General features: G+C 43.4%; 2 protein-coding genes across 2 annotated transcripts in view; both read left to right on the plus strand.

The window, feature by feature from the left end:
- Positions 1-19,501, plus strand: part of tprg1 (tumor protein p63 regulated 1) — a 701,399-nt gene that overhangs the window by 605,232 nt on the left and 76,666 nt on the right. The window lies entirely within an intron of this gene.
- LOC308087417 (gamma-aminobutyric acid receptor subunit gamma-3-like) overlaps positions 1-19,501 on the plus strand; it is a gene marked incomplete at both ends in the record, with an annotated part of 163,634 nt that overhangs the window by 30,131 nt on the left and 114,002 nt on the right. The window contains one exon of the mRNA XM_080431235.1: positions 16,744-16,811. Coding sequence (XP_080287361.1) covers positions 16,744-16,811 — 68 coding nt within the window. The remainder of the gene's footprint in view (positions 1-16,743; positions 16,812-19,501) is intronic.

Below are 19,501 nucleotides of genomic sequence, written 5' to 3' on the forward strand. Positions count from 1 at the left end.
CAGGTGGAACATGTTTGTGTCTTGGTGTTTGGAACAGTCACTGTCAGTGGTGGCTTTCCAGGCCCCGGGATGCAGCATCCTCGTTTTCCTGCAGGACAGGTTAAGTCAGGATCTGGCTTTTTCAACTGTTAAGGTGTACCTGGCGGCCATTTCCGCTTGTCACGAGGGGTTCGATGGCAAAACGGTTGGTCATCATCCGCTGGTGCGCCGTTTCATGAACGGTGCTAGGCGGGCCAGGCCGGTTAACAGGCCTCTGTTCCCAAAGTGGGACCTGGCGGTGGTGCTGGATGCACTCTGCCGTTCTCCTTTCGAGCCGTTTGAGTCTGCGGATCTGAGGATCGTGAGTCTCAAGACGGTCCTCTTGGTGGCCCTGTGTACCGCTAAGCGGGTCAGTGACATGCAGGCACTCTCAGTGAGTTCGGAATGCATGTGGTTCTCAGACGACGGCAAGAGGGTTCTGCTTAAACCCAACTTGGCGTTTGTGTCTAAGACCGGGATGGTGGCCAGAGCCCCTGTTGAGCTGGTGGCTTTCCATCCGCCGCCTTTCGCCTCGGCGGAGGATAGGCGGTTGCACTGTCTTTTCCCAGTAAGGGCTCTAAAGCTTTACTGCCAGAAGACAGCGGCCGGCCGTGGGTCGACACAGCTTTTTGTCTCTTTTGGCCGGACTGGTCAGAGGAAGGCAGTGGCTAAGCCGACACTGTCCAGGTGGATCGTGGAGGCTATCAGACTGGCCTATGTGAGTAGCAGCTGTACAGTTCCGGTGGGACTGAGGGCTCATTCTACTCGGGGCGTGGCTGCATCTTGGGCCCTTTACAAGGGGGTTTCGATGCAGGAAATATGCTCGGCGGCGAACTGGTCATCTCCGTTGACTTATGCGGCTTTCTACAGCTTGGACGTGGTGGCATCTTCGATGGCGCACACTTGCCTGTGGGTAGCAGCTGTTTCGAGCCAGGGGAGAGATGAGCAGGCCTAGGGGCCGTGCTTTATTTTCTGGTTTTTATCCTTCCTCTTAGGCCCCCCTGGACCAGCTAGGCTTGGGTCCTGGGGGAGGCCCTGTTCCTCATTTTAGTATGGGATAGACTCGTGTCTGCCCAGTTGAATGAGGCAGACCGTGTGGTCTGTCAGGGTCTTTCCTTCTGGTACTTTTCCGCACCCTGGCCCGGAGGGCCGGGGCGCCCTTGGCTGGGGTCTCGCCCGTGGGGCGGGACCTGGGGGCCGAGGGCGTGCGGATCTGTAGGGTCGTGTGACTTAGTGCCCCAGGGGGGTTTATGAGTCCCATAGTCAAATCACACAATCAAAAGAATTGTCGCGGGAGTCCATGTGTGTTGCTCTGTGCATCGTCAGGGGGCGATGTTAGTGAGTATATCACTCCGAAGGTAAAGAAACTGGGGTTACATACGTAACCTCCAGATACTTTTAACTCATTCAGTGCCACTGGACGTCTAAAACGTCCATTGATATAAGCCCTGAGTCTCACTGGACGTCTAAAACGTAAAATAATAATAAAAAAAAACATTTCAGCAACAGTTCAGAACCCAAGATATGATGATTTGAAGATTTGCTGCTCCATTCACTCTTTGTTTAACTTCTTACTGAAAAAGGCTGTATCTCGGCTCCTAAGCACTTTTTTTTATAATGAATTTTGGCTGTGGCACTCTGTGCCAAAATTCCATAAATAAGCTGGGCACTGAATGAGTTAAGATGGGGGTCAGAGTCCTCTTTGACATGTTATTGTAGAGGAGGGGTTTCACCTGGAATTCTGGTAGAATTGGAGAATTAAAGCCAATTTACCGCAACTGACAAATTATAATTCAGTTCCATTTGAATTCAATGCTTTGTCAATGGACGAAAGCATGTGCCATTATGTATTTTGTGTAAGTCACTGCGGACTAGGTAAATTAAAATGAAGGATGTCTCCCTCGCTGGCAGCTTCGTAAAGAGCACTCTGTCCAAGCACAAATGAGCCCCTCATAGTTCTTATCGCATTTTACCAATTGTAAGCCATTTGATTTAAATTATTTGCCACAGCGTGTTAGAACACCATTAGAACACATTATCCAGTGATGGTGTGTGTCTGTAAAATCTGTTTTTAAATATTTGGAATAAATAGTGTTTCTGCCCACTACTGTATGCCAAAACGCCCAGTTGAATGCATTGTGTCGCTATTCATTATCCCTGTTTGGAAAGTAATGCCTGACCTGATTATCAACACACTGGGCTTTTGGGGGAGTCTTTCTAATGGATGTTCAAAAGATGGTCAGGGTCATTCATTATTGGGCTGTTGTTGCCGCTATCTTAATTAAAGCGCCTGTTGGGTTGCACCGCCAAACTGTGTGCATATTAATGTCTCTCCTTTGGCAAGCATAGCGTTGGAAGAGTGCTGGAGTGAGTGCGTAGCAGAAGCCGCGCTGCGTTCAGGGTCGAGCAGCGGGTCTGATTGTGTCCAATTTGCTTCTCATCACGGCGACGGCTCTCCGGGTCAAAATTTCTCCTGCAGCAGCAGGATGTGACCTGCAAGCTGACACACAGTTGCGTTTCAAGTGCAATCACCTGACTAGCTGGTAATTGCACCCAGCTCCATCCCATCTGCTGGTTGGAGAGCAAGGAAAATCATTTTGAGAAAAGTGATGCCCAGCTCTTTAACCACTTGAAACCTGGAGTCCCAATTTTGAAAATGTAAAAAGAGATTTAAAAAATTAATTAAAATCAATTGATTAATAATCATAGTCAGATTATCCATATCCTATTGCATGCGTCTTTCAGCACTCGAAGACCCCCCCCCCCCCTCTCTCTCTGTGGGCTTTGACACAGCTGGACTAAGACCCCCCCCTCTCTCTCTGTGGGCTTTGACACAGCTGGACTGTGCAGTGCGTTCGGTGCCTCTGTTTACAAAACGTATAGTACAGTATACATCAGTATGGATGCTCAGTTTTACTAACATAATTATAGTTATACTGTAGTTACTAGTCCATACCCGGGGATGTGTGCAGTCCCCCCCACACACACTGCACGCGTCCCGTCGCATCGCGACACCCCCCCCCCCCCCCCCCCCCTTGCACGCACACGTCCCGTCGGGAACCACCCCCCACACACACCGCACACGTCCAGTCGTCGCACATTCTCTGTGTGTGCTTGTGGCAGACGGCAACAGTGTAACGCAGTGGGTCTCTGGATTCGACGCATGCGCAGTTTGATCATTCATCCCATAGCTTGCAGGGCCATCCCACAGCTGGGTGTCCGTAACCATGGCGACATTCTTTTACATAAAAACACTAATAAACAGCTGAGATTTGGTGAAATCTAAAAACGGGCTTTGCTGTTCCGTGCACATGGTAATGGTCAATGGCTGTGTGCAAATTCAGATCAATTGCTCCAGCCACTGAGGAGATCCGGGCAGAAGAGATTTTGGCCTCACCACCCACCGGGACAGAGCTTTATGGAATTATAGGAGGATAGTACTCGGTGTGAATGGCGCTTTAAAGTGGTAATAAATACACACACAGTGTAACGGAATGAGGTGGCCTAGTTGTTATAGTGACTGCGCCCTAAGAGAGAGGTCCCAGGGACTGTACAATGCAAATGTATTTTAAATGTCTGAAATGTGGCTATAAATGCTGTATTCTGCTTCCTGAGTCCTACACTCATATCTATAAAAGATGTGATGATGTTCCAGAGTGTTAAGTTATGAATGTGTCTTGTTGAAAGGCTGACTCAGCAGGGATTCTCCAAATACATTCCCAAGAATGCCAGCTGTTCGCATGTGCAAAGAGCCCTGGTGCTAAGCCATGGCAGGTGAGATGCTTGCCGATTTAATTGGCCAAGACATGCAGCCTCTGAAGATGGCTAATGTGCAGTGATGGAGGAGCTCTTCAGTATGAATGGTTAAATTACAATGGCACTAGTTGTGTTTCCATAAACTTATTTTTATGTGCATGTTAATGTGTTGCTGTCGCAATATTTGCGAAATGTGATTCTTCCAAAATGGAAATGGGTAAAAAATGTTACTCATGTTTTGATAATGATACCTTAACCCATGTTTCCACACACATTTGAATCATACCAAAGAACAAATTCAAATATTGTTATACTATGTTAAAACGTTAACAAATGAAGTAGCCTACTCTTAGGGCCCTATCTTGTGTGCCCCCTTACCCCTAAAAGTTTTTTTGCCATTTTTTACTATTTTGAAAAACATTTTTAAATAGTTAAAATAGGTGATCTACAAGCTCACAACGTGTCAGTGTTGTTCGGCTAGTTGAACTATTAAAAATGTTTTTCTAAATAGTAAAATATGGCTAATAAGTTTAGGTACAGTATAATGTGTAAGGCGTAAGATAGGGCCCCGGCCCTTTGTATTCATGTTTCGGTTGACTCTGTGGGCATTGCTGGGCCGCTCATTAATGCTCCCCACTTCGTCTGTAAACATTTTTGGCCTCATTCTACCAATTAAGCACTATCAATCTCAGGTGACAGTTTGGTCCACATTTAATCCATATAATTGCGTGGTATTTCCTAAGTCAAAGTGGCTGCGGGTAGCCTTTAAATGGCCGAGGGATTCGCAGTGGTGTATCCAGGGGGTGGCCTAAGGTGGCATGGACCACCCCTGGAATCTATGGCCACCCCACCCATTATCCTGAACTAGTTTTGGCTCAGACAGAGAAGGGTAAACCTTTTTTTGTTATCATATAGGTGCCATTTAACCAGAGAGAGATTTATATTACATTTGTATGTTGCCCATTCTACTGTGTTGTGATTAAGGAACAGCAGAGAGGTTTTCCTATTGGAAGTTGGCTGTGCTTTTGATTCAAGTTTAGAGGAAGCTTTCCTTACTAAACAAGTAAAATACCAACTATTAGTACAAGCCATTACAGTACATCTAGGCTATAAGTGCTTGAGGATTATGGGGCTGTCCAAGTGTAAGGCAAAGCAGCTTGCAAAATACTGCTCTATCTCCTCCATTATAGGCAGTCGATCTATTTGGAGGAGAAAGGTGCTTCCTGTACCCATATTTTTTTCCGGTGTTGGTAATATGGCAGACTGAAGTGTATGACCAATGTTGACTGAATAAGTTCATGTGTGTGGTTTATATTCTGTACATTCTGGACATGCTTGGATTCAAGCACTGAGACACATGTTGTTTGGAGTGCGTAGGACATCAAAACCAACTGAAAAATATTTGGGCCCTTGTAATGTATTTCATAAATGTGGACTCAAATAAAGAAATGTGTGTGTGTGTGTGTGTGTGTGTCACCCTGACATAAGTTACAGTAGTGCCCCACTTAAGAAAAACACTGGACACATCACTGGCATGTACAATGGACCCTTCGCTAAACCCCACCCCAAAAGCGATTGTCCAATGCCAGCTTAGCAACCGTTGTTAGCCTGGCATAGGTCTGGCAAGCTTTCGTCACCTGCCATAGCTGTCAATGTTATTTCGCCCGCACACACACACAATCATTTGCAACATAATAGCAAGAATAGGAATACCACGATAACGCAATGGTGACTATGAACCACGTACCCAAACCCGTTGGAGGCTGCTTTTCCCAAGCTGAAATCTGCACTTAAACTGCAAGGCTGCATGGCTGTGTTGTTGAACACATACACAGCTTAACGTCAGGAAAGTTACACGACTCACTCGCCCAGGTGGTGTCAATAATAGGCTACTAATCACCGTAATCGTAACAAAGTTCAGAATCACAGCGCTGCCTGTTTTGGATTCCGCACGTTAAAGTATATTAATCTATTTGTTCGTCTATTTATTAACTGCTACTGCAGTCTTACCCTGCGCGGTACATAAACTCCTGTTACAGTCATGGATCAACTTCAACCTGGTGTTTGCACTTTCTCCATTTACGGTCCGTACATCTATATAAACGTTCATATTTCAAATATAAAGTGCTTACCCCATGGCTACGGATGTTACAATTATGCACGGGACTCTCAAAAGTACCCGTATATTCTCTATTGTTCAATAAAAAGCATTTTAATCCGATCAGTGGCCATTTTCTCATAATGTATCAGAGTGCAATACACCTACCAACCGATAGGGTTGCTCAGTTGAAAGCATATGGAGAAAATGGCCACCGATCAGATTAAAATGCTTTTTATTGAACAATACGGATGATACAGGTACTTCTGAGAGCCCATACATAAATGTAACATCCATGGCCATGGGATCTTTATATTTGAAATATGAACGTTTATGTACAGTAGATGTACGGGCCATAAATGGAGAAAGTGCAAACACCAGGTTGAAGTTCATCCATGACGGTCGTGACAGTCGACCGTCGTGTATCCATGGCTATTACTCCCTCTAACATTTCCCATGTTTTTAGTTAATTGAAATAATGTCATGCACATTTGTCCAGTGCATAGCCTACTGCAGGCCTTGTTGACTAGATTTAGAAGAGATTTTGAAGCTCTTGCTCCTGAAATGATCGATTATTTTTAAGGGGAAAAGCCATCATTTAACATGCAAGTCAACGGGTGAGAAGCAGAGCTTGCCAGGTGCTGCCAGGCCTGGGTGTGACTAACTTCGCACCACCAGTCACAGAGTGGAGTGGGTGGGGCTTAGCGAAGGGTCCATTACGCACGGCATGGTTCCCAACATTAGAATCAGCAGTAAGTGGTGGTGTGTAATTTCTGGGTAATACAGGTGTTCAGGTGGGCAAAAATCAGTAGACCTGGTACTCATCAAGAACTGTCTGTAACAATGTCATTCATGGATAGTTTCCAGATGTATTGGACATAATTGAAAGAAAAACGGCCCCTCTTCTCAACCAGCAGACTTCAGTGTAGCAAGGTAGGCCGTGTAGCTGTTTGTTCTAGCGTGGCATGAGGGAGGCTTAAGTCTGATTTATGCTTAGTTGCGTGCCAGAGCTATGGAAATTGGCGCTGCACAATGGAACAGCCTGGAAACTTCAATGAAATTAACTTCAAGTTTGACATTTAACCCATTAAGACCGGGAACGCATCTGTCATTTTAACCATCATTTTATACTTAGCTATACAAAATAGTAGATATACAAGCTCGTGCCACGCTATCAGCTTGTAGATCTGCTATTTTTGAAGAATCTTGAACAGTTGTGCAAATCTTTGAATATATATATATTTTAAACAAATAGTTGTAACTCAAATCTTTGCTTCTGAAGTAAACAAGTTTTTATTTTTTTAAATGACGTAATTTCCTGGGTCTGTCGTCATCAGGCAGTGAAAGCATCATCCATAGGATAGGTAACAACGCCATCTAGTGGAAAACCACTGAAAACTAAAACTTGTCCAAACTCGTCTTTGGCAGGGAAAGCCTTGGCAGAATTTGACGCGTTAACGCGTCCATGGCAGGCAAAGAGTTAATGGGTTAAACACTGGCTATTGGACAAGATTCCAGTGTGATATAAGTAGTATATGTAACCTTTTTATCATGTTAGTAAGGGCCGTTCTGCTTTAATTTAATGTTTTTGTTGTGAAAATTGGTTTTATTTATTTTATCTCACTCAATCATGTGATCTGTCATGTTTTTGTTATGTGTAGGACCACGATGGAAATAGGTCCTGGACTTTATTTATTGTGTCACATCCTCAAAAATTACTAACCTGTGTGATATTGCTTTTCAAATAGATTAAACTAAACACTGGAAATGACAGATACAAGCTCACAATGCGTCACACTGTGACGTGTTGTGAACTTGAACGTGATCAGCTATTTTAGGCACGCGACACCGGTGTGCAACTCTGTATAAGTCGAGCATTATTGTCAATTGTAGCCTATAAGCCTTTGTGTGAATTGGGGATTTATTTCTAGAGGTCAGTGTTGGGGGGTCTATCCATGTGAACATGTGAGGAGAGAGCAGATGTGTGTGTGCTGAGTGTTTGGGTTGCAGGATAATGGTGTGTGGCCTGGCACTTCTTGACCAATACCTAGTCAAGGTGCCAGGACACGCACCATTATCCTCCTGACATACCTATATCTGCTCTGCTTTCTGTGACCTGCTTCGATGGGAGTAATTAGTTGGTTTCGTGTTATACATGTGTCTACCTATACGGTATGACCAGGCCATGCTGACCAGCTCATCATAGTGGTCAGTAGAGTAACAAAACATGACATAACTAGAAAAAGTGCTCCTCGGAGCACAGGTCTCCGCCAGGTCAGGTAGGCTATTGTGGCCTCCTGGTGGCGCTATAATAGGCCAACGTGAAAAGGGTGCAATTTCTTCTTAGGCCTTGCACGACAATCGGACACTGACTGCATTCATGATTTGAGGCATTTTGTTAAAAACATTTGTTTTGCTAAATTAGACCTGTTGGTGGCGCTATAACAGGCCAATGTTAAAAGGGTGGCATTTGTTCCTCAACATAGTGTGAATGTGCGTGCAAAGTTTGAGTGCAATTGGACGCTGCGTTCATGATTTGCGGAATGTTGTTCAAAACAAGCCAATAATGCAAACTTTAGATGTCAATCTTAGCCAATCAGTATGGAATATGAAAAATCAAACACATCCGTCGTGATCACATGACTATAGAGATCATGTGTACCGATTTGCGTGAAATTTGGATAAAATTGGAAGGAGTAGTATAAAAGAATGTGTTTTACATAAGTCGGCCTCCTGGTGGCGCTATAAAAGGCAGATGTGAAAAATGCAGGGCAAAGGTTTTTCCTTGACCTCTAGGGAGTGTGCATACAAAGTTTTACACAGATCGGTGCAGTTATAGGTAAAAGCACGAATCGGCCTGTTATAGCGCCACCATGAGGCTGATTTGACAAAATTCAAATGGTAGTTCTTCCTCGGCCTAATGGGACTGTGCGTGCAAAATTTCACGGAAATTGCATGCTGTGTTCATGATTTGAGGCATTTTGTTCAAAACGGAGCACTCCTGCAAACTTTGGAAGACATTTTTAGCCAATCAGGATGGAATATGAGAAATCTGAAAGACTCCTTTCGTTTAATGACTATAGAGATACTGTGTACCGATTTGCGTGACTTTTGGACAAAATCTGTTGGAGTACTGTCAAAAAATGTGTTTTGCACAAATCGGCCTCCTGGTGGCGCTATAAAAGGCCCATGAGAAGAATTTGGGGCAAAGGTTCTGAATTGGCATCCAGGGAGTGTGTGTGCACAGTTTCACTGCGATCAAGACAACGGTGCCAGAGATTAGCTGGTCACAGACGGACGGACGGACACATGGACACACGGACACACGGACGGACGGACAGGGTGGAAAACATACTCTCTCGCCATGCCTTTCGGCCTGGCGGAGACAATCATGTTGTAGCGTACATATCACATTAAAAGAAAAGCAAAAAGAATCACCCAGGTGACATTTCTTGTCAGCAGTTGGAAATATTCCAGCTATATGGGTTGATGTGCCAGTAAGGTCTTCAGGCTTTATTTTCATGGAGAAGGGTATAAAAAATAACTGGCCCAGTGGAGCAATGACTGTTCTTGTTGAAGTGGAGGAATGCCATAAAGTTTCACAACTATCCAGAGATCCAAGGAAGCTGCAAGAATAACTCTTTTTCTTTTTTACTAATTACTGGCACAAGAGGTACCTGTATATTTATCCATGCATGTCAAAATATTATGAATACTACCATCTTAGCTTATCGCACACACACACACACACTCGCACTGACGCACACCTCATCTTATTCTCTCTCTTCCAAGGATACCCTGAGTTGTGCAAAGGGCTCCTTCATACCAACTGAAAGGAAATTAGAGTTCACAGAAAATAACTTTCTCAATCCATTCCAACACTAATTGGACCAAACTCGGAGCCAAACTTACTCAGCACCAGAGTTCTTTATTTTGTCTGGAAGCTGACTCGCAGCATGGAAACGAGTCGAGTTGTTCAAACTCCATTGGTGATCTGTAACATGGAAGTTCCCATCTTACTTATTGTTTATTTACAAAGACTATTAAGTACATTTTATACATCATTATAGCTAATTATTATAGACAACTCATTAGTATACCGAAGTTGATAACCTTCTTAGAGTGGCAGCAGAAGCACTCAGATATTTTACGCCAATAACTGTTTCCCCCGATTTAGTTGTTGTCAATAAATCCTCCCCACACATTTGTGTTGCCACTGCTGTTGTAACACTTAAACTTATTAATAAACGGGTATTAATTATTAATTCATCCGCCACCACCAATGTTTTTACCTTATTTTGACGACCCACGGAACCCACGATGTAACCAAGCCCCCGGAACCCAGTGGTTGCATTGAAGCGCATTGGACATGCTGCAGGTACTGCAGCTCAAAACGGCTGGGGCCACTGTGACGCAAAACGCGGTCATCACATTTCACAACCCGGAAGAAGGGGTGATTTCGGTCCATGCGCTGGGTGAGCAACTCAATGCAAGTGGATGGGAGGGGATATCCGGTGCCCTCTCTATTATTTTTAACTCTATGGATGTAACACACACAGATGTAAACAAAAGCTGTCTGGGGGTAGGACGAGGGTCTCTTCTATCTACCGGATAAAACTGCGATCTAACGTTTTTTTGTTATCGGCAGTTGAAAATAGCTTGTTTTCACCAGAAACACAATCTGGGAAAAGAAATCGGAGATAAATGTATTTTTGTAAATCTGATAACATTGCAGTGGACCGGGTGAATTCTTCTGACGTCATTTCCGCGTCTGTCCTTCTCCATGGCAGTCAAGCGTTGGATTTGAGATGAAGTAGATCTACGTCATTGGTAGTCAATGTGTTAATGTATATGTGTATTCATCTAAATCAGCAAAGTAACTATAGTAACTAAAGTTGTCATGATTGTAGTGGAGTAAAAAGTACAATATTTGCCTCTGAGTTTTAGTGCAGTAAGAATAAAGTGTGAAGAAATGAAAAATACTTCCGTAAATTAAAAGTGCCTCAGGATTTTACTCAAGTGTACAAACTTGAGTAAATGTACTTCGTTACATTCCACCTCTGAACTTAACATACAGTTACTGTAGGTGCTATGCCCAATTGCCCATAACTGCGTTTTCAAACACTTTATCTCAAGATCTCATACAGATGTACTGTATGTTTGCTCAGTGGCATGCTAAAATCTATGGTTGTGAGTAAATAGAGAAGCGGCTTGGGCCAGCACTTTACTCTCGCACACAAGACAAGGCATCAGCGGTGAAATGGGCAGTTCGATTAGCCCCCATGTTAAATTGTTGGGCTTTCATCTCGATGACAGCTAAGTTGTAATGAACCTGCTCAGTTGGAGAATAGCCTTTCCCCCGCTGACCAGCCCAGATCAAAGTGACAGGCCTTGGGCTAGGTCAGGAGTGCACACGGTTCAAATGCATCTGTTGCTGTCCAAAACAAGAATAGATGGGCCGGGGCACTCTGGTGGCGCAGTGGTAAAGTATCTGCCCACCACCGTGGAGGAGGTTGTGGGTTCAAATCCATCACGGTGCGTCTGGCTTTTTTCATCTAAACGAACACAATTGGCCCGTGTTCGGGGGAGCGAAGCCGGGCGGGGATGGTGATATTTGTCACTACACGTACTCCTACGGGCTGGGGCGGCCCCCCAGCTGTCAGCAGGGAGTGTCGGGCGGGAGGAGTAGAACGAAGGCTTTATGTTCACCCGGTGGGGGCTCCTCACTGGCAGGTGAGTCAGTAGGATACGACAGCAGTGACAACACAGAAATGTGTGTGGGGAGGAATTCATTGGCATAACGACTAAATTGGGTAGAAAAAGGGGTAAAAAGCTAAAGAATAATAGATGGGCCAATGATCATGGCCATATAGTACTGTACTGTACATAACCTTCTGTTTTCTTTTCCTATAATTTGAGTTCTTGGTTTTTACTGTTATTGCACTTGATCTCAATGTAATCTTTTCTTTCTAAAAGATGTATTGTCCATTGTAGAACATTTTGAATTAGGCTCTGACCTACTGTTGTAGAACCTGATATCAATCTATTGGTTTACCAACAACACTGCTGATCCTGTTGAGCTGGGCTTTGATGCTGTTGAAGCGTGCACTATAATCCCTCCAAGGGGGGTTAACCACTCTCACCCTGGCATCCCTATTTTGGGCATGTCATAATTGGTGGAAATCTACGAAACATTTAAAAAAAGACAAGCTACAAGATCTACAAGCTGACAACGTGAGGTCGTCGCATCACAACTTGTTGTGAGCTTGTAGATTAGCTATTTACTAGTGGTTCAATTCTGTTTCAGTGCCTGTTCACTGATGTTAATTGATCTTGAAGCCTTTTTTTTTACCTGCTTGAATTAATACTTCAGTAAAATTTAAAAATAGCAGATCTACAAGCTCACGACACGTGAGCTTTTACATTGGCTGAATTATTTTGTATAATAGAGCTTAATTGATGATCTTTGTAATCATGTAAATTTACAAAGTTACTTGTAACACGTTTTCAAATAATTGTAGTTGAGTAAAAAGTACAATATTCGCCTCTGAGATGTAGTGGAGTAGAAGTATAAAGTACTGAAAAATGGACACATGCCTACTCAAGTAAAGCAAAAGTACCTCGTAATGATATTTAAGTACAGCATTTTAATAAATGTACTTTCCATGTTACTTTCCAAAACTGCCAGCTTAAAAGAGGATTTCTGTTGATGGTCACGAGCAATGACCATCAATGTGCAATGTAATTTAAATGACACCGGTCACTGATCATTTTCCAAATCTTGTTGAGGTCCACTGCTGTAATAAATACCTGATGTGGAATCTAATCATTGAAAGGACCTGGAGTCGGCAGCATATGGCAAGGGTTGTTGTCAGGTCCATGATGTCATATCATGGTGCTAATGGGGATTATCCAGATGGTGTCCAAACCCTGTCCTGCTGGATTCATTTAAAGTGACTTCTGGCCATCAAACAGGTACCCGTGGCCCACATTAACCGCATTCCCCCTGCAGAGAGACTTCCCAGAAATCATCGTCAGCATTAGGGAAGGGCAAAAGTATAATGCCAAATCAATTCAATTTTATTATAGTGCCAAAACAAAAAGCTGTCTCAAGACACTTTACATATAGAGCAGAGACTCTACGTTTACCCCCTGAGCAAACATTTGGTGACGGTGGATAGGAAAAACTCCCCTTTAACGGGAAGAAACCTCTAGCAGAATAAGGCTCTCGGGTGGGCAGCCATCTGCCTTGCCTGTGCAGGGGGAAACGGAGAGAGAGAGTGCAAACATACTGCTCTGAATGCAAGGCTTTTATAGAATGTTTGAGGTACAGTATGTTGTTGTTGCTGGAGCTTCGATAAGTTTTATAGCACTGCTATCAACTGTAAGCCATAAAATGTTCACACATCCCCATAAAATCACTAAGGCTAGTCTCAAAGTCACCTTTTCCATCTTTTCCAACAGAACAGGTGCATATTCATTTTGTCTGCTGCCCCTCCCCCCATTTTTTATTCTCCCACATTTAAATTCCGTCTTCTGAACCTGTTCTGTAGTAATGCATAGCCCCTTAGGCCGCATACACTTTAACTGATTTGAAAGCATTTCCATTTCAGAGATGTTGAACATTTCAGAACATCCCAGAAAGTGTACATTTGGAGAGTGCAAAAGAAAGAAAAACACTTTTCAAATGTCCTTAACACGTTTTGGCGGTGCAGTGGTGCAGCAATCACCACTTGCAGCATTCACTAGTGGGGAGCCGTCAAACCCACAGGCAGGCGGCTACTAGCCTTTCCTGCTTACTGTGACACATTTTGGACGTTGCCAAAGATGTATTTTGGAATGAGACCGGGTATTATTAGTTCTGTCAGAGACCAGTTTGGTATTATTTTCACACCCAGCAGTGTAGATCCACGTGACATGATGCAGAGAGTAACACGCTACGTTTAAGACATTTCCAGTACACATTCTTGTATTGGGGTACTCGATTACTTGTACTGTTTGTCAGACCTCTTGGGGCATCAGGTCCTGACTGACATTGATAAATAGATGCTGTTCTGGCTCTGATAACGCTGTAGCTAAGCATAAGAATTTGATGTTTTAAGAGTAAACGTTGTTCTACTGTAGTCTCATCACGATTACAGCACTTCTCATGACGTCCTTGTTACAAACACTTAAGTATATGTCATCTAATCCACAACGATGTCTGTCCTGTTTTGAGTCTTCCGGTTGCTAACGTTAGTTAACTAATGTGTATTTTACAAACATATTTCCTACTGTACCTTTGGACAAGCTCTCATTTGGTATAAAAATGGTCCGTTAAACAACAGCCTAATTCAACAACTGTGAGAACTGTAGTTTGGACTGTATTTGTGACTCAAACACATGGCTTAGGCACCGGACAGCTCTGGGGGATTCGCATCAAACTGACGTCAAACTGAATGAATGAATGAATGAATCTCTGTCCTTGGTTCCACACTATTTCCTCCAAACTATTTTGTCATTCTGTTTCCTGCTTGCCTTAGATATCAAATGTCTCGCTCATTTTGTGTGTGTGTGTGTGTGTGTGTGTGTGTGTGTGTGTGTGTGTGTGTGTGTGTGGGGGGGGGGGGGGGGGCAGGGGGCATCCCAGAGGGCATCCCAGACACTTAACCACTAACTGCTCCCCGAGGCACTGCTCCTGATACTTAGGATGGGTTAAATGCAAATACCAAATTTCACTGATATACAAATATACAGTGACAAATACGGTTATGGCAAATTATTTTATCAAATTATTATATCATTATTATGTTGTGACATTGCTGTTTATGAAGGGCTACAGTACGCACTGTTGCTGGTCCTGCTTGTCAACTGACCCCATGTCAGCCATCTGATTGGTCCCTGTGACTCCCTGACCGACCAACCAGCAAGCTCCTTCAGCATAGCAGTGGTTGTTTATGCTGAGTTTGCTAAACCTAAGAAGTTTGGTGGGGTATTCAAAGGTATTTTCAATGGTAGTGTATGGAGAGAGAGGGTTTTTGTCCAAGCAAGCAACGGGATCACGGGCAGTTCTTGAAGCTTCCTCTGATGTCTGCTTCAGTGTCTCCTTGCTTGGAATAATAGAATTAGCTCCATAGGAAAACCACATACTTGAACCATAGTGTCCCTGTTATGGGGCAAAGAGATTTGGTGTTGAGGGAAATAAGGAGCGAACTACAGAGCTATGGGGACTCTGATCAACTAAAGGTGCATTTGGAAATAATTATGCTCTGAGAATCTGCCCAGATTTCAGAGCACTCTGTTTGTAAATGAACTCATATCAGAGAACTCTGGTGTTGACATCGTAGAGTGCTCTGATATGAGTTCATTTACAAACAGTCAGAATAGATACTCATTAAATAACGTTGCCATTTTCATCTTTTAAAATTCATCCCATGTATAAACATGACTATTACCTGTTTTGTTAGTGGTGGGTGTTGAAGTACCAAAAAAGCTGCAATGATAAAATGTTGCCATGACTTCCACCTCCATTGTTCAGACCCTGGACAACCCGGCCTTTCCCTCAGAGTGGTCAGTGTGCACTCTCTGAATTTCTGAATGTAGAGAGATCACCTGGGGTACGCTCCAGTACTCTTAATGTGTATTTCCGAACACACCCTAATTACCGTATATAGGGTTTAAGTGGTCAAGTCTGCCACAAGGACCCTGAGTGCAAGCATGTGGGCCCCCCTCCCCAGACCTTTTCCCATTATTATCTGAGGATTGTAGATATTATGAAGACTGATTATCTTATTATCTTTCTTGATCATGGCAGACCTAATAACCCCCCACTCTCAACTTCAACATTACTGTCCCAGTTTTAATAAACAGTAATATATGTTTCATGGTGCAAGGGGATTTTCACATATTGCACTGTAAGGAACATGATATCAAGCCTGAGAACAGTGGGCCCAGCGGCATCCTGCCAGCGATCAGCCTCCAATAATGGATGTGTCAGTTAGTTTTTTCCCCCACATACCACTATGTACTTTACATTAGCTACAGAAGCTAAAAGACGGTAATGCACTCATACTCTACACTACAGACACCAAAGTTTACTAAACTTTTACCAGTCGGAAATCTCAACATAAGGCTGAGAAGGGCCGGAGACGATGTACTCGCTGATCACGTCTACTCTCTGCACCCTGAAGACAACAGCACACTGTACGAGAACAAGGCCCTCAGATTTTATTAGCCACAGAAAAGAGGGAAAAACTTACTAGAGCTATATTGAGTATTACAGCTGTACAGTAATACAGTAATTCAGCTGTATTACCCCTGCAGATAAGTGTCCTTGTGATGTCCTTTCCCAAGGTGCCCTCCACCCTTCCGCTGTGAATGCTCTGAGCACTCAAAACTACCTGGGTACATTACTGGCAGCATTTTGGAGAACATTTTGTACACAAGCGATGTATAAAAGCAATGAGATTGGCGTAGCTGAAGCAGGCATATGTTGAAGGGGACACTTGGGTGATCACTGGCCATTATTTAAACCCTATATGCTGTACTTGGTAGGCCGCCGTACAGTAGGCCACTGTTGTTGACATAACTCGGTGACCAGGCACTCACATTTTTGGGGGGGTTTCTGCCTTTATTTATAGGCATAGTGGAGATGGACAGGAAACAGGGAGAGAGAGATTGGGAGAGACATGGAGTAAAGATCGTCGGGATCGTCTAACCCGCGATGCACTGTCAGGCTACATTGGCCGACCAGGCACTCTTTAGTCTTTATTGGATTCTGAGCAAGACAGTAACTGCTATTGATTTTCCATCATTATGTCTGTGATTTAAAAAGAACAAAATGGAAGAACATGGTGTCTCATGGTTTGCTTTCTGTCTTGTCTCTTTTGCAGTTAAACCAACTGTTATAGATGTTGACATATTTGTGAACAGCATTGGGCCTGTGTCGTCAATAAACATGGTAAGTGGATACAGTCTTTCAAACTTTAGATGTATGAATGAGTCTTTGCACATTTTCCTTTTTGTTGACTTGTCCTTAGGTCCAGACAACTGCATGAGCAGACAGATATCCAAGTCACTGTGTCCACAATTTAAATTTGCAACTAGAAAATGACAACAAAAGAACAGCCTGCATTGAGTTGAATTGAGTGGTAAAAACATAAAAATCACACCCAGTGTGAAGTGGGCGGTGTGGTCATCACAGTGGTCATCACAGTGATGGAAGCTCACTTAAAAAAAAATATGTTTTTAATTGCATAGTCCTATTTATAGGTTATTAATGTCATCATGTGTCTCGCTAGCCAATCACAGTGCTGAATAGAGTCAGCCAATAGAGTCAGCCAATCACAGTACCGCTAGGGGTGTACTAATGAGCCAATCACAGTACAGCAAATGTGTACTAATGAGGTGTCCCAACCCCACTTATAGGGGCGGCTACACCGCCCAATAAATTGCATATCTGCATTAATTGTTATTCAAGTATAAAGGGGAAATATCAACTGTCCTGGCAAGGGAGCGAATCTGGACTCTGATAAAGAAGGGCCCCTATCAACTCTTCCTGACTATTCAACCTTTTGGAACTTTTTTTTACAGTAAAATGACACATTCAATCTACTATCCGGTGCAGTGTTTACTGCAGAATTACATGCAGGCACTAACCAATAATCCATCAGGGATTGGCTGGAATTCCAATTATGAGCCACATCTGTCATCTTGGATGTGGTGGTCCTGATGTGGGTGTGTCAGCAATATTCTGCAGAGAAAGTGTTACCTTATTTTCCCCTTTCCCCCATTTGAAGAACTACAAACGCTGGATAGGTCACACAAGCCAAATCTAAATTGGTGAAATAAAAGCCAGTGTTCTTGTTGTCTGTCCCTTTTCATTAAGCCCACCCTTTTACTCTGTTGACTCCACTGCTTGCTGTGTGTCAAACTTCTGAACCCATCACAGTTACAGCTTCAAACTAGAGCTCTGATATGTCATACGGATGACATACTGTAGTATATATGAATTCTTAAACTGACTCTGCTTTAACTATACATGGGAACTGCCTGAATGGTTCAGGTGTGTTTCATTACCGAAACACTCCGTTATAAACCTGAGTTCCCCAGGCACCTGACAATCTGCGGTGTGAGGCTAAAACCTCCTGTCTGATGGTAAGCAGGATACGTCCACGTAGGAGAAAGCGGGACATCACAGGCAAGAGGAGGCAGCTAAAAGCTGGATTTATTTGTGCTGAAAATGGCCGATCTACAAGCTCACAACACGTTATGGCACAATACATGGTAAGCTTGTAGATCAGCCATTTTTGCCACGCTTCACCGGCATGCAAAGTAAGCCTTAGAGCAGGGGTTCTCAAACTTTTTTATACCACGACCCCATATTATGAGGGATTTTTTTTGGCGACCCCATTTTTTCTTTTATGTACAGAGCTAAATCAGTTTGTGTGCATCAGCAAGGTCTTGTGTGTGTTGTCTTGTTGCTGCTTATTCTGGGTCGCTGTTGGAGGCGGAGCTGTGTGTGTGTGTATGAGGAGTCAAGGCAATAGTTTGTTTGATGGCACTTTTCTTTTACAGTTTCTAAAAAAAAAGTAATATTTTTTGGATGCCACTGCGCGACCCAGTGGCACCTTCCCGCGACCCCACAGTTTGTGAACCGCTGACTTCCACACATTTTGGGAAAGAAGCAGATCACAGGAAAATGGAAATTGAGAAATAAAGTGAAAAATGACATATTGTTGGGTGCTTGGAGTTATATTTGAAGAGGGTAGGAGAGGGTGGTTTTATTCTGGAGTGATTTTTGCTGTAATTTTGTATTCAGGCTGACATGTAGGAACTAAGAGGTGGGTGGTTCACAGGGGAAATGGAGTTGAAGTCTTGGCCAGAACGCTGCATGAAGCAAATCAGAGATAAGACGTTTTCTCTGGCAACTGAAGGCCATAGTTCATCTTTGTTGGTTCTCTGATATGAGCTCTGAATTCGAGTGAGGACATAATCTAAAGGGCCGGAGACAAACTATCTGAACCATCAGGCTTCATATAATTATCTGTAAAAGAGAGGGTTGACGAAGGACGGACAGTTTTATGAACTGTCCTGTTCATGATTATTCAAAGGCAGTATAATCTCAGAATTGGTTTCAGTTTTATCGTCTCATCTCCCAATCACTCTCTTTATGGTTTGTGAGATGTTAATTTCATCAAGGAAAAGGCCTGAAGTGCCGTATAAGCTGTGAATGTCTAAGTGCTTTATTACTGTGTGTGGCACTAGGTAGTTGTTTGATCACTTACAGTCTGTAGAGGTTTATGTGGAGTGAGAGCATTCGCTGAAAAGACATCCAATGTTTTCCCATTCATGTTAAACATTCATAATATTAGCCTAAAGAAATTTGCTTTCTAAAGATTTTAAAGGGTTCATCTGTATAGATGCAATCTGGGAACCCATCGTCAAATAAAAAGGAAAAACGGCGCCCCCAGCGTTTTTCACTTTTGCATTTAACTCTGGGGGGAGTGATTTAAATAGACAGACGATGACTGGAAACCGGCGTTTGGTCTCTGCCCTCAGCCCTCCACTTCCGGTGGTGCGCCTATGTTTTCATTCCCACTAACAATCTTTCTCCATGGAACACTAACACCATTTCTCCCAAAGAACATG

The sequence above is a fragment of the Gymnoscopelus braueri genome, assembly GCF_963280865.1.
Source record: "Gymnoscopelus braueri genome assembly, chromosome: 6".
Taxonomy (NCBI): Eukaryota; Metazoa; Chordata; class Actinopteri; order Myctophiformes; family Myctophidae; genus Gymnoscopelus; species Gymnoscopelus braueri.